Source organism: Pteronotus mesoamericanus, unplaced genomic scaffold, assembly GCF_021234165.1.
Source record: "Pteronotus mesoamericanus isolate MK-2021 breed Mesoamerican mustached bat unplaced genomic scaffold, CSHL_Meso_final contig_105, whole genome shotgun sequence".
Taxonomy (NCBI): domain Eukaryota; kingdom Metazoa; phylum Chordata; class Mammalia; order Chiroptera; family Mormoopidae; genus Pteronotus; species Pteronotus mesoamericanus.
The window spans coordinates 11,125,094-11,141,290 of record NW_026555006.1 but is presented as its reverse complement, the minus strand read 5'-3'; the positions used below and the strand labels follow the sequence as shown (position 1 = coordinate 11,141,290).

General features: G+C 34.5%; 1 protein-coding gene across 2 annotated transcripts in view; it reads right to left on the bottom strand.

Annotated features, from left to right (window-relative positions):
• Positions 1–16,197, bottom strand: part of NFIA (nuclear factor I A) — a 360,348-nt gene that overhangs the window by 341,344 nt on the left and 2,807 nt on the right. For both annotated transcript variants that reach the window (XM_054573968.1, XM_054573960.1), the window contains exon 2: positions 12,602–13,133. In XM_054573968.1, the coding sequence (XP_054429943.1) occupies positions 12,602–13,133 (532 nt within the window). The remainder of the gene's footprint in view (positions 1–12,601; positions 13,134–16,197) is intronic.

Genomic DNA, 16,197 nt, shown 5'->3' with positions numbered 1-16,197 from the left:
GAGACTTTCAAACTTTTTAAACTTTCATTACTTGTAAGTAATATGTTCTTTAAATAAAGGAAATATCAGATATTGCTAAAATCATCAGGTGAATTCTGATATTTGGATCCATGTGGCTTATTTAATCACATTCCCTGGCGGAACTGAACAGCTAACATCCCATGAACTCTATCGAGTTCGCCCCACTCCTCTTACTGACTGTAAAACAAAGAAATCTGTCTTGAGTTTCATGATGTCCCACATGTTACTGTGACTAATCCCCATCCATTTTTATTTACAGTGTTCAGATGAGTTTCTATGACAATCCCATGCCATTCTCAATGTTACACACACATTTTCTGCCTTTTGAAAATGATTACAGAACAAATCATTTGTTTTACTCTCTATACAAAGAAAAGCTCACATATTTAATGGTTGGAGAAATAGACTTCATTTTCAGATTAAACAGCAAGCAGATAGAATAGAGGACAAAAAAAAGAAATCCAATATCCACTGTTTGGGACCACCAGATTGTTGTTGTTTGTATTTCATTTATCAGACATGCAAAAGTTCTTCTCTTTCCCATCACCATCTGTACACACTTTCCCCACAAATCCTCACACCTGTCCCATTAACACACAAGCACACATTCACACATACAGGACCTCTTCCGTGCTTCCTGTCTGAATGTATATCCATATCTGTTTTCTTTTAACAGAAAATAAGGCAAAGCAGCTTGAGACCTCTGACCATTTAAAATTCACTTCAGTATAAAAGTCTCAGGGTTGCTAACTTTCTTTGGAGATGGAGCAAAATAGAGAATTTAGGTTATACTACTGGGACTTGACTGTTTTAGGAACTACTACTAACTGCCAAATGAATTCACCATGGCTTGCACTCCAAGGCCTTCCTTTCCTTACTGTTTTCTACTCCCTCATTTGCCTGCGCTTTAGTTTCCTATAACTCTGTTTTATACTTCAGCATTACTAGAAAGATGTTCTTTAAAAAAAAATAACTTTTTTTTTTTTTGCCCCACCAGCTTTTTTTAGAGAAAACATGCTACAATGAGCTATCAAATAATAGAAACCACCTGTGCACTGTCCTGCGTCTGCTTGGATTTGCTTTCCATTCACACAGATATTTTTGACATAAGAAAACAAAAAATTTAACACTTAGGAGAAGTATCAAATGATAGAATTCCTCAACATACACCAGTTGCACAGTAAAAAGGCAGTATCAACAACTGGTTCTGCAAATGTTTAAAACCTCATACGGGCTATTGGTTGAAAGCGTCCTAATTTTACAATATCAAAAGTTTTAAAATCTTAGTTTCTGAGGAAATTACATCTAAGATGGCATCAACTCATTTTGTAGTGTTTTCTTTAGTTTTGTATAGTTGGCACCGGGTACACAGTTCCTAATGGGCAATAAATGCTGAAAACATGTTTGCTGAACTGAGTTGCCAATGACAGGGTAGAATTTGTCATTAAAGGCAACCAAAATAGATCTTCTATGCCAAACACCAAAATAAAAGCATCTACCTTGATGCAAATGATAACAGGCTACAACTGCTCTCCATTATGCAAGAATTTTCTCTCTCTAGAGCTCTTCGGATGCTTTGTCCTTGTTTCCTCACCTGCAAAATGAAGGTTTCCTCCAGCCTGTGAAATTCTAAATCTAGTAAAAAGCCAGAAAAAGCTCTAGTTTCTCACTGCTTTTTAAACTTCAGAGAAAACAATGGCTTTCAAGCACTATTATACACTTCCAGGGAGCACTTTTGATCCCATCCATAAATTTAGAGGTGGAGCTTACAGAGTCTCGTTGATTGAGAAACACCTCAGAAAGTAAAAACAGGCCACAGAAGGGTATGACCTAGTTACCAGCCCCAACCATGCACTAACCATGTACCATGGACATGTTACTCAGCCTCTTTGTTTCCTCATGTGCATAAAAAGAACTGTAAAAGCTCCCCTACCTAAAATTGAAGGTTTATACAAAGAGCTAATAAAATAATGTGCTAGAAAAGTCAATTTAAATATTATATATGTTAACCACACAAGTCTGAGGTCTCATAGATCCAGCTTTAATCCTGGCTTTGCCACTTACTATTGGCATGACCTTGAGTGAATTACTAACAACATTCTCTGAACTTTTGTTTCCTGACTAACAGGAGTAACCCACAACAAAAGTCTTCAAAGATTCCTATATGCCTCACCACCCAACTTGAAAAATTTTCCAAAACTTGGAAAGGTCCAAAAAAAAACAAAACACAAAATAGAAACAAAGAAACCCACATACAACCAAAGAACCCATATCTACAATTTAGAAAACCAACAAAGCCAATCCTAAGAAAGAGCACCCAAATATGTAAACTCCTTGAATTGGCCCAAGTGTTTAAAGAGTGCTCTAACATAAAGCCAAACGCACTGTCACAGCTGATCTGTCTTCACTTTTAGACAAAGTGATTGATAGAAAAGGCCAAAATTGTGCGTCTCTAAATGTGAACCTGTGTTTCCTCCAAACTACCTATTTCCCTCCGATTCAGCTATCTCACGACATGTCTCATGGCTTATTCAGCATCACCCCTACTCCGGGATTCCTAAGGCTCAATGGCAAATAAAGTAAAAAGCTATGTACAGGGTCCAGTACAAATAATGCCCCCTTTTTATTACAAAATCATAAGCATGTAATTCTGTAACATAACAATACCACACCCAAGCATACCATATGATGTTTTAGGTGAAATATTCAAATTAAAACTGTAAATTATTACACCCATTATTACCCTACCAACCACACCAAGCAGGCCAGACCCTGTATAATCAGTCTTTATATAGCAAAATTGAAAATGTCTCTCTTTGAAAAATTACAAAGCTTTCTGTCTGAAACCTCTGACCTTTCTAGAGAAATCAGAGTCACTGCAGTTTAAAAATGTAGGTGGTAAAAGTACAAAGGATTACATTTATCCATTTTTGCATGTTCGCCATCTTTTCTGAAAATGAGGGGTAAATATCTTTAGAACAATTAGTTCTTCAACCCTAACATTTCAGATTGCAATATTCTCATCTTCCAAAGAACTGCATATATCTTGGGCTCAATGAGATGGCACTTTTCTGTTAATCTCTATTCCTCCTTCCTTGTACAGAAAATCTGAAACACATGAATCCCAGGATTTTTTTTTTAAAGTAAGAGTTATTTCTATACACTGAACAAGCCTAGAAAAATAATAAAAATTCATCTGAATATTCTTAAAAACCCCTGTAATTCTTGATTAACTAGGGATGGAAAGGGACTTCAAAAAGTGCATTTCAAAGGAAAAATAATTCTTAATAAAAGTCCTTGTCACATATTAAAAGGCCATACAACAAAAGTATTGCACTATCTTTTGTTGACAGGAACGTACAATAGTTATGCTGTTAAACAGCATCGAATTACAAAGACTTCATTCTCAGAAGTTACTTGAAACTACTCTCCAAAAGAGAAGCTCTAACATTTAAAAAGGGACAAAAAAGCAACTAAATGAATCCAATGAAATCATTAGTTACTTAGTAATGTTTATATAATATACATCCATACAAAAATCTTGTTACAGTCATATAAAGATGCAAACAAACTTTTGTCAAATCCTTATCCAGAATCCTTGCTTCACCTTACATGTTTGCAACCCATTTATCTTTAACTTCCAATTACTTAATGCTAAAAACATAGTCTCAAGAATATACATTTTTCTATCAATAATAGTTTAATATCTAATATTATTTATGAATTGCACTCCATATAAAAGATATTTACAATTTTCAATGTTAATTTGCTCTTATAACTGAGCCCATACAGTCCTATTTAATAGTATGTTATGGAGGTTTGTATGCGCATACACAGTATCTTAACTACTCATTCTATAGTAAGCTCTTTAAGGATCTCCATTCCTCATTTGTTTGTAATGTTTAAAAATGCCATGAAGAAGGGCTTGATGTCGACTCAACACTGAAATCCATCTGTCTTTGGCCCTCCTTTGACTTTCCTCCTTCTGCAGCCAAAATTTTGACAAAAGTTGATGAGAATTTGTCAACCTAAGAACTTGTAATGTCAGTTCCTTTGCAAAGCAATGGAATATGTGAAAGCGACAATGATGGGATTCCTATAGGTACAATATTCATTTTATGCAGAAGCTTAAAATTAGATAGCTAATCCCTTTAAGATTAAAATACACAGAATTCTAAATGCTTCCAGCAGGGGAAGAGGGAAGAAGCAGGCACATAAGACAGAAAAGACAGTTCTTAGTTTCCCATGTTAAGTAATGTGTCCCTAATTTTGATAATTAAATAAAAATTGGTATTGTAGCACCAGTTTCTATTGGATAATAGAAATTGACAAATTCCTTTCCCACCAAAATATTACCACTCAGACCAAGCTATATGACTCATCACTGATATATCTTCCCCAACAGCATGAACATGTTGTGCTACCCAATCATGGGCTGGCAAAATTACAAAATGAAATAAAATCGCCCAAACCATAGCAACAAAGACAACAGCCTGATAATGGCAGATGCTACACAGACATACACACAACATTTTAAGTGGCATTCACTTTTTAAATGTTTTACTGTTATTTTTATTTCATCTCATTTTTTTAACCCACAGAATATTTCAAAAAATAGCCATTAAAATATGTATATAAATTGTACATGCTCTGAAAACTGTTCCTGTCTGGAAATTCACAGATCATTTGGGACCACCATAAACACCAGAGACATCATAAGGCACGCAGTATGTGGAAAGGACAATGAGTATGAATCCGTTTTTTAAATTCTAATCCTTTATTGTTTCCAATTTAATCACTTTTCCTCACACACCTAAATTTTCCTCTTCTAACATAATTGATACTTAACAACTCTAACTTCAAGATTTATTAGCATCTCTTTAAAAGAAAGTTACATTTCTATTTTATTCAATATAAGTTCCAGTTCAGCAGCTTTTAAAAAAAAAAAAAAACCCTAGAAGAATTAATATGTAGAAAGAAATAATATAATATATAAATTTATATTGCTGGTCATTTTTTTCTATTTACAAATATAAAATTCACATTGAGTGAGGTTTTGAGTTTTTGCACTGAAATCACTAAGAACTAATTTTGCCTAAGTTTAAACAAATAGATATAAGGACATTAAATAAATCCATCAATAAACCATTTAAGGGCATTAAGATAAGCTTGTCCTTATTTTTGATTTTTCTCCTTCCTATTTTAAATTTTTAAAAAAACTTTTAACGAATAAAACTAGTTTTGCTCTCTTTTAAATAATTATACATGAGGTCATAATCAAGGGATCTTTATGGAACAAAGTAAATTTTAATTTTTTTAATCTAATCATTAAGGAAAGTTATAAATATGTATCTCATGCATATAAGAAAATGTTTTAAAAATCCATCTAGTAAAATATTACGTGCAACTCTGATTTTTAATTCCTAATAGCTTCCTAAAGCATCTAGAATCAATTCATCTAACTTTGTCTTACAAAAAAAATAAAAAATAAAACTTTCTTAAACCTGTGTCATAATACTTCTATTCATTAACTTCAACTTCCTAAAACACAACAAAGAACAAGTCATTCCAAATTTCTGGCCCCCAACACTGACAAGCCCAAGACCATTTCTCCCTCTCCTAACCAAGTGCAGCCTCATTCTGTAGCTAAGAACTGAACTCCACTGTAAAATATCTCCGTGGGAAGGGTTTGGATTTTGACTTTTTATTTCCTCTTTGATTCAAGGTAGGTGTGTGATACCATTTAAATGACATCCAACCCCAGGCAACAGGATAGAAAGGATATAGAATGGACCTGGATTTTATGTTTAAGAACAAAGGATTTGGAATCAGAAGGCCTAAGTTTAATCTTGCTCTGCACAAGTGACTTGGCCACTCTGAGACTTTATTTTCACCTGTACAAATAGAGAAGGTATTATTTATTCACAATATTGCTATGAGGTTTTTAAAAAAGAAGAAAGAAAAAGCAGAAGAAAAGAAAGCAAGCTACAATGAAGGGCAAAACTTAGTACAGTGCTTGCCATAAAATAGATACTCAATAGAAATTACTTGCCTTCCTTTCTCCCTTCCTTCATTCCATCTACCTCTCGATTAATCAAGGTCCAAAATATCTACCAGCTAGGAAGGTATGTAAAAGACACGAAGAGAAATAAGTTTAAAGTTCGCAAAGATTAAGCTGCTCCACTTCAGTCTCTAGTTATTATTATCGCCCTAACCATCTCTGGGTTTGGGATGAGCAATGTATCACCCGTCAAAGGCCAACACTTGCCAAAATGCACAACACATACGAACTTCTTTCTCTCAATTCTATCTTATTTAGCTTCTTTTTGCACACAGAAACTGCAAAAGCGATCCTCTGCCATGGAGTTGCTGCAATTTGTCATCTGTGGAATTATTTCTTTGCCTCATTAGCCATGTTTACTCCACTAAAATAGGAGGACAAATTCTGTTAGATAAAATATAGTTTTACATTGTGGAATTATCATAACAAAACATAAAACAGTGTTTTCTAATATTTTGGGGAAAACCTAGGGGAGAAAGGAATTTTTGTTTTTGTAGCAGGCAAAGAATTCTGGTTAAGTTTAGGGACACTAAAGTTTGGATCAGTAATTTGTATCTTACAGTTGCCTTAGTGGCAGACAGCCAAAAAGTTAACAGTGTAAGTTGTCACCTTAAAAGGCAAAATGGTAATAATAGACATCTCAATAGCTCTTTTTCAAGTTTATGCATGCCACAGTGTCCCTAATTGGACCCCTAAAAGCTAAAAAGAATTTTTGTGAATCTTGTCTTTCTAAAAATCTGAATAGAAACTCTGAAAGCCACCAATAGTCTCTTAGTCTGAAACAAACTACGCAAAAAAATTCTGGGGAGATGAATTACAAAATTCTCCTCTTGATATGTTGCTGCTCACGATCCTCTTAGAGTCATTACTTAAACTAAAACACTTTTTAGAGCATCTCCATTTGCGACTAAGCTCACGGTTTTATGTTTCTCTTAACAAAGCATGCTAGTTCATTCATTCTCTTCCTTGTCTAACTGACTTCTTCCTTCTCTTTCCCCGACCTCCCAAGGATTAACAATTTATAATACATTTAAAAGCAAGATCTAACCTCTAAATAACCATGGAGAAATTGTTGCTGAAATGATAATAAAGCAGTGTTTCGCACATTCACTGCATTCAATCTGTATTTTATGTTTTTTCCCCTATTCTAATCCTCAGAATTGTTTTCAATAATCTATATTAACATTTGTGAGCAATTAGAGATGTTGCTTCTGTGCAAGTTTTAAAAAGCCGACAGGCTGTTCTGAGTCGTCTGGAAGCAGCTTGAGGCCTTAACCAAGTGAAACACCCAGTCCTACTGTGTACAGCAGTGACCACAACAAAGGCTGTGGTTTCTCCCACACTAGCCCTAAATAGGTTTAAATTAATGCTATTCATCACTGGGTGGAAAAGAAGACAAGGCAAATCCAAGCCAGCAGCACTAGGAAATTTCTTACCAGCACTCAAACCTCTTAGCCATAAATGAGCTGACCTCTTCTGTTCATAGGTTTACTCCAGAACAACTCCTTCTTCTTATTTCTATACATTCTCTGCCTTTGAATGTCCATCTTTTTCACTACATTCTAGATAGAGGAATATTGTTACTACATTCTAGATAAAGGATATTTGTTACTACTGTCTAGATACGCAAAAAAGCACTCAAGTTCAGGATATAAAAGCCATGTTTATCTCAAGTTTGTTGATTGTTAGTGTTATCTCTTTTTGAAGATGTGAGAGACAAATAAAAAGATAAATTCTTCTAAAATCGTATGCTTATACCAATGGTTTACAGTAGATCAGTCAGCCAAAAAAAAATTATCATGAGTTTAGGATTAGAGTTAGAAATTGAGATAGGGTGGTATTCACTCTATTAATTTTAAATATCACTGTATATTAGTCTTACTCCTTTTTCCAAACAGTTTATTATTATAAATCACAGAAACTAACTGTACAACTTCCCTGCCATAAGTTTTTTTTAAGGTACCAAAGAAGTTTAATTACATAATATCTAGTCCTAGACTTGAGCGTAAACACATACACATGCTAACAGAATACAAGGAATATATTTTAGATATGCAATAGTGCCATAAACTAATGTGGTTAAGGTACCTCAAAATTAAGAAATGATCGTAATTAATTTGGCATACAATTATAAACTGTAACAATCTAATATTAATTTAAAAATTTTTTACAATTACTTTCTATGCATCGGTAACCTTATATAGTTACACTCTAAAGTATCAACTTTATTAAAAAAAAAAAAAAGGAATCGTTCCCACTGCTTTAAAAAACACTCTGTTGCAGCCTGAATGTGCACACACATGCACATGAAGCACACACATGCTCATACACAGATACTCCTAATCTTACACCTGCTCTGAAGCAGTAGGAAGTGAATTCTCAACCTGTCAACATGACCATCTGGTCTATCTGCATATCACGGCTTTCTCTATCACTCTATGAAGGAATGGCAATCGCGAAGCCAAAATAAAACTAAAATGCACCTAAATGGGAGTCTCTCTCTTTCTTTGTTGAAATGGAATAATATGTGGCATATCAGAGCAAAACTCACAGTAATGTAAATAATTTAAAATGAGCATCCGTGCCAGCATAATTAAGTGAACAATATGGCACAGGTGATGTGGTAATCAGTAATACTGCTGTACAGGTTTCCAGGACAAGTACCAGAATTCTGAGATACTGCAACAGCTCTTTCAATGACTGACGAGACCGTTGCTATTCCTAGTCCAAGCAAAGCTAAGTTAAGGTAGTAACAGGGGAAGCATGAAAGCAATCAGTAACTATTGTACTAAAACGCTGCCGTGCAAAAATGTTCACTTCGTAACTTAAGTGCTTGTGCTACCATTAGGACAAATTCAATTTTCTCTTTCACTGGTTAATTAACAATCACAGCAATTACCTGACAAATTTTGGTCATTTATTGGTCTTTCAAAGTGAATTTTAAGACTACTAAAAGTACTTCCAATCTTAGAAACTTCGTCATCTGCAAAAAGTGAAGGTGTTCATGTGATTTAGCATTTGGACCCAAGGCCACTTGAAAACTAGTACAGGCCTAAATTGAATTAAACATAATTCTAATTAATTTTGGTTTTTAAACATCTCTATATAGCTGCCTCAGAGCTTTCATTCTAGCCCACAGCAGGTAATAACTATCAAAAATAAATTGTGACACTGTCATTCTACGGTCTAGATACAGCAACCTACCTCTATCCAAAAGATAAGCTCTCTAAAAATGTAACCTCTTATAAAATTTAACAAACTCAATTAAAAATCTTCCTAGAATCTGATTACATTACCAGAAGTTTTACAGAGCAGTTTAAAAAAAAAAAAAAAAAAAAACAACTCTCCAGAAAGTTCTCGGTTGAGTGCCTACTAATGAACAAAGGTTAACTTTATCTAAAAGGTCAAATGCCTGGTGGCTAAGGTTATGACCTTAACAACTTAAATTGTGACCTTGCCACGTGCCGGGTATATTGTAGATTCTGATACAGATCATCTGGTAAAGACTGGCCATAAATTAGCTTTACTGTTACACACCCACAAAGAAAACCATTTGCCACAATACCATAATATCTGCAAGTTGTCATATGATACAAGGGAAGGACGACTCAAATAGAGAACAAACTAGGGGCACAAAATGATTTTACCCTTTTATACTTTTAACAAGACGAAATTCTCAGGCTTTAGGAATCTCTCTGATTTCACTATATTTGTTACTGTTTATCAGCCACAAAATTCACACAGTTTGAATGCCACTGGATTTAGAGGAGGAAAAAAATGGAATGTAACTTATGTATTGTATTTTAGTGTCTCAATATGTCTTAGAATAAATCACCTCTACTTTTAAAATATGGTTGATTCTGCATGAGCTCCCAGCATTTACATGCATATGCTAAGCTTTCAACTTCCTACCAAAAAGGAGACCGAGGAATAAAGCAATAATTGTACGCATTTTTAGAAGGAAAAAAAAAGACATCATTTTTGTGGCCATCTAGGGGAAAAAAACAATATATAACATTTTAAATGAAAGAGAGCGGGGAAAAGCATACTATAGGTGAAAAGGACACAATGGTTTTGGCATGTTTCTTGAAGCACGTTTCAGAGTCTCTGCCTCCTGCCAATACTGGCAAGTTCTCAAAACTTTTAAGGAGGTAAAAACATTGTTTAGTGTTTACAAATCTTCAGTATTATAACAGATGCTTGTCAAATCCGTTGCATGTAAGTTGACCAGTCTACCTCATATTTGTATTGGCAGCTTCCCTTCCACAAATAACAGGTCTCTAAATCTCTTAAATCAAATTTGAAATATTTTCAGACAAAAGGCCCCTCATATTTTCTTTTGCAACCATCCTGTTGCGCGCACACAGAAGCAGCCATTACTGCGCTCCAGCAAAAGCCAATGGCCTACCACTTGGCTAGCATTCAGGCCTAACAAGGGATTCTGGGATATAACAGGAAAACCAAACCGAAAGGTAGTCTGATCCATGTTGCTGTCAATAAATCTTTCATAAGCAATAAGGAGGTTAACTCCCCTACGCAACCTTCTACAAGTCATTTTACCAACATCACCCTTCAGGTACTGAAACAACCAGCAACTTGTTAGCTCAAGAACTTGGAGCAACAGCACAATATCAATGTCAACAACAAAAGAAAAAGAACCAATGTGATGGCAGTAGCTAGAAAGGTTGCAGCTCTTAAATCTAAGGGAAATGTTTACTGCTAAAACTTAGAATAGATGCTGCTCACACTGATAAAAACGTAACAGCTTTTCATTTTGATGTTACTTTGTAAGGAAGTAAACACCATGATGGGCATCACCTGTTGGACCCTCAATTTTCAATTAGAGCATTTATTATAATTTATAAATTACTTTCTAAATATTGAGAAGATTAAACACATTTTAAAGAGTGCTCCCTGAAGCATTTAGAACACCTCTACTTTTTTTGCACCTTGCCTTTCCTTATCAGAATCTCCGCTTATATATACAAATAAATTTTAAAAAACTTGAACTTGCCGTTTTAAATACAGATAGCAAAGTACCAACAATAGGATGGAAAGGGGCTGAAGAAACGACTACTTCTGTGCAGAGGGCACTCACTTGAGAGATGCTGCTTTTTCATTTTCACCACTTAAAACTGCTAAAGCAACAGGCACTTCTTATAATTAAGTATACGTTTTCAGAAACCCAAATATTTGAAACACTTACATATCACATCTTCTAAAATACTCATCTATCCCCTGCCAACAGAATGCAAATGATGATGTGACATGCTTGCAAAGTTAATGCCTCCAGTTTCTTATGTAAGGACAGATGGATAACAAAAGTTCTCTTTCTAAAACATATATTGAGAAAAATAATAGCAAATAGGATTTCAGCTATTTGTTTAAAAGATAACTTGCACTTTTAGAGTTAAAAATGTTTTACAAAACAGTACACTGTTGATTTTACAGGTAACATTTTCTCTCTCCTTTGTGTAAAAATGCATAATGTGAACCCCAAAACAATCTACTGGTAGGATTCCACAACCAGCTCTCTTCCATCTGGCTCAAGTAACTGCCATTAAGGTGATCTATCAAAACCGATATGTACATATAAAAAGTCAACAAGTTACAAAAGACCTGAGCTTTCACATAACACAATGAGCCTTTTGTCTAAAACAAGACGAAAGGAACAAAGTAAAAATGCATTATTTTATCTGGCTCTCAATAGTTTTATCCCTAATGCTGCTCTAAATGCTGTAAAATGTACAGGTAAAACATGCCTTGAAAACAGCCCTGAACCAATAAATAATTTTATTATGAATCAAAGCAACTCACTAAACCAATTACCAACATGAATTTCTCAATGCACTAATACACAATGCAGGTTGGTTACTTTTCAGGTTAGCCTCTCCGTCAATTACTTAAAGAGTTGGCTTGCTTTTTCCCTTAGCTATCTTAGACAACACTAAAAGTTCCTAAATATAAAGCTACTAAGTTTGCATATTAATGTAATTCTTTTTTTCTCATAAACAATCAACAATTTGACAGTAGTCTTACCTCCAACGTCCTCTTAATTAGCAAGGAGTTCAAGAGGTCCCAGTAAGTTAAAAACACTCCCAGAAGAAAAGCAACCAAAAATATTGCTTCACTACCAAACTAAATGCTTTTTAACTAGATCACTTGCCAGGTAAAATATACCCTTTATCACAAGGGTTTTTATGAGGCTTCTCTCACCCACTATCCAAAAATTGATTTAAACATATCGCATAACGAACTATCCAACACCTTTGACAACACTACTTGCCAAAAGAATTCAGCTTAGTGAGACTTATCTCAGAGCTATGCTTTTCCACTGAATGAAGGTGGTACCTCACACACGGACGGAGGCTGCTCTGACTTTGGCCCACCTTTGAAACCACACTGTCTCTATGCACATAGCCTGCAACTCAGGGCATTCAGGAATGGCCCGGCACATACACAGATCACCAGGAAAGAAACACACAAGAAAGTGGAACAACTTCTCACCATCGCACTTACCTGCTGCATGCACAAAGTATGCCAAATATAAATCGAGTTCCTTAACAGAAACCCCTATGTGATGGGGCTGGACACAGAGCCCTGGATTAGAGCACTGTGGGGACTTTACAAGGCGCTCGCCATCAGTACTTTCGAGAGGAATACCTTTAAATAAAATCACCATAACCAGGTCCAACCTCCAGACTTTATCTGCCTGGCGGAGGCAGTCAATTCTTCGCATCTTGCCTTTCTGGTCTGGGTTGGAAAGAACACAACATGGAGGCTTTTTCCCTGTAACTGTAAGCACAAAATCCTCTCGGTACTCAGGTCGGATATCTTTCCGTAACTTGGCCAGAAGTCGAGATGCCCACTTCTGCTTGACCTCTGGTTTTTCACTTAACAACTCATCCTTCACGGCTCTCTCTTCTTCTTTTGACATACGCTTTTCATGTTTTTTGAAGTATTTTCGTTTTCGGGCCTGCAGGTTGAACCATGTGTAGGCGAAGGCTCGGACGTGGGGCAGAAGTGCTTCGATGAAAGGATGAAATTCATCCTAGAGAAATGAGTAAAAACAAAAATATGACCACACTGAAAACAAAAGAAACAACTGTTTTTCAGATGGGTTACCTAAAGAAAAAAAAATCTTTATTTCACTTGAAATTTGATGCAAGGCTTATATTACCAAAATCGTATCTAGAATCCCTATGGGAAGTTCAAGAGGGAAGAAAAAAAACTACCAGTATCATTTTTCACAACCTAAAAAAGAAAAATTACTAAAAATTAAATACTGTTTTGGTATATTACCAAAGTGTCCCCGGTTCTATGGTCAGGCTGTAGTTGCAAATCCTTTAGATAGCAAGTAAGGTTTACCGAAATGCTTATAACAATATATAATACTAACCCTATTTCAAGGAAGTCGTATCTAATTTTGCTCCAGCCTTGACCTCACTACTTGTAGTACAGCCAGAGTTCGGCCGCCAGATTGGCAAATCCTAAACATTTAGATGCCAGTCAATGTTTATGGAAGTCTAGGAGCAAAAATCATCTCCGCAATCAATGAAAATAAAGACCTTCCCTCTAAAAACATTGCATAGAGCCTCTGATCCGTTTCCTAATCATTTTGGTAACATCTTAATTCCTTTTTAAGTATTACAGTTGCACATAAATATTTTTACTCAAAAACTTAGAAAAATATGTCAGCGACCATATACAAAAGGAGACACGAATCTGTTATTTATCAGACTAAAATAGAAGATCTATGTCCAAGATATAATTGCTGATACTATGGAAATGAAACAAAAAAGGGGGAAAAAGGAAAAAAACAAAGAAGAGCGCACATGCCAGAGAGCAAACAGAATGCAACATTGTGACAACAGTGTTGCAACTAAATACATTTAATTTACTGACCGACATGATTGTGAAATGCCTTCAGTAATGATCATCCCTAAAACACAGAAGAACTATTTAACTTTTGAAAATAATATTTCAGGCTTTTTCTCACAGAAAAATAAAAAAGAGAACCTGGTATACTGAATGTTTACAAGACTCCAGGAAACACTGAGGTGGTTTCTATGAGTGGTTGCCTTTTAAAATTCAAGTAATTTGAAAATAAAATTGAATTTAAAATATTTAAATTTTCTTACTGTTTTATTGAAGCTGTTTGATTCTTTTACTCAACATTTTCTTAGTAAATATAAAAATAAAATTGAAGAAAAATTAAACAGTAACCTCCACAAAGCCTTCTGAGTACATCTAACTTTTGATTAACCAACCCACACTAATCTTACATAACTTCTCTCTGCCGCTCAACTCCCTCCAAAAGATAAATTATTTACTTTCAAATAAATGAAGGTAAAAAATTCGAAGAGATGCTTGATGACTTTTTTAAAGGAAATGTGACAGACAAATATTATAAAATTCATTCTTTTTAAGTTCATAATATCCATCTAAATATATACTGTGGAGGCAAAAGTAACAGCAGTATCCAAAATACTATTACTATTAAAGCAATTACTAAATTTTTAAATGTTCAAATGTAAACTGAGGGGTTAAAATCAGTAAACTATTTTAACAACAGAATCTGTTAAAATATTATAAATTATAATTTATTATCTAAACACTACATAGCGTTGTTTTTAAAGTATATACTAATTAATATATAATAAATCATTTCAATAAAAGACATTTATTTTTTTCCTCTCTGAACAAATTTCAGGCTTTGCATTTCAACTTTAGCTTGTAAACTGCTCTTTCTCAACAAAGAATCCAAAAAGAAGTCAGCTTTTATAATATGTGAGCATTCTTTAAGTGAAGAGGGAACAGAGAAAAATAAAGAAATACATATTTCTTTACCAAAAACTATTAGCATTTTTAAATTTCTGATGTTTGGGCATCTTTCCTATTGCCATACTGTTGAAGAGAGAAATGGGGCTGGGAGGGCAATTTTCAAGTCACAGCTTATCTAATAAAGTACACGCCATATACCGCAAAGCATTTAAACATTACTAAATATTGAGCTCCCCCTTGAAATGCTCTAAAATGCATACATTTGGGGTTTGAAACAGTCCTTCACATTGACTGATTTTATTACATACACAGGACACGCTAGAAACCAAGGCTGTAATGGCATTATGTGAAGAACTACTGGAGTCTACCTTAACAACAAAGTGAGCTTCCACCAAAAGAAGGATTTATTTTTAAAGTCTCAGCCCCATTTTATAATGCAAAGAACAATATAGCTCCAAACAATTCATATTTATCTTTAAAAGTTACCTTATTAAAAAGCTTTATTAATAATAAACATTTTAAGTAAACATTCTAATATAGCATTTAAATGCTCAAAGATAACTCCCAATATGCTTCTCAGATAACTGCGAACTGCATTCATTCATGTTCAAAGGGATTTTGTTTACCTGCCAACCAAAGGCCCATATATCTCATCATAAAAATACTTAAATGAGGCCAACTATGTCAACTAATCATTAAGAATAATCTAAGTCCCCAATTTTGCATCAAAAGTATATACATCTTATTACTCCCCAAAGATTTCAAGAATGTGCCAATAAAAGTGCATAATATTTTGTATAACTTTACTCACATGCACAATTAAAGTGCAGGTCATCTTTCTCAACTCACAATTAGAAATATTCCAGAATATCAGAACTAAAGATTATCATTAACTTGTAGGAAATGTCCAGGTATAGCATACATTAGTTTTTAAAAAAATAGTATGCCTTTACAAATCATGTTGTTGCACACATAGCCATAAGGTATGTATGAACTGAAAATATTCAAGAGAAAACAAAGAATGTTTTACATCTGTACTTAGTGAGAAAGTTACAGGCCACCAATAAAAACAAACCTGTTTCAAAAGCGGTATGGCTTTGACTCAGCACCTTAAATATTGATCAGTTTGTAAGGAAGGCAAGTTTGAGAACCACTGAGTGCTGGTATTTCTGGGACTACTTCTCAAAGGTTCACCTATAAATTTCTACTCTGTTATCATTCTGTGGCCAGGTACATGCTTTGGTTCTGATATGCCTATGTATTAAAATAAGATGGCCAACATTTTTATGGTAAAGTTTTTTTAAAATTGCATACATGTATTTGGAGTTTAT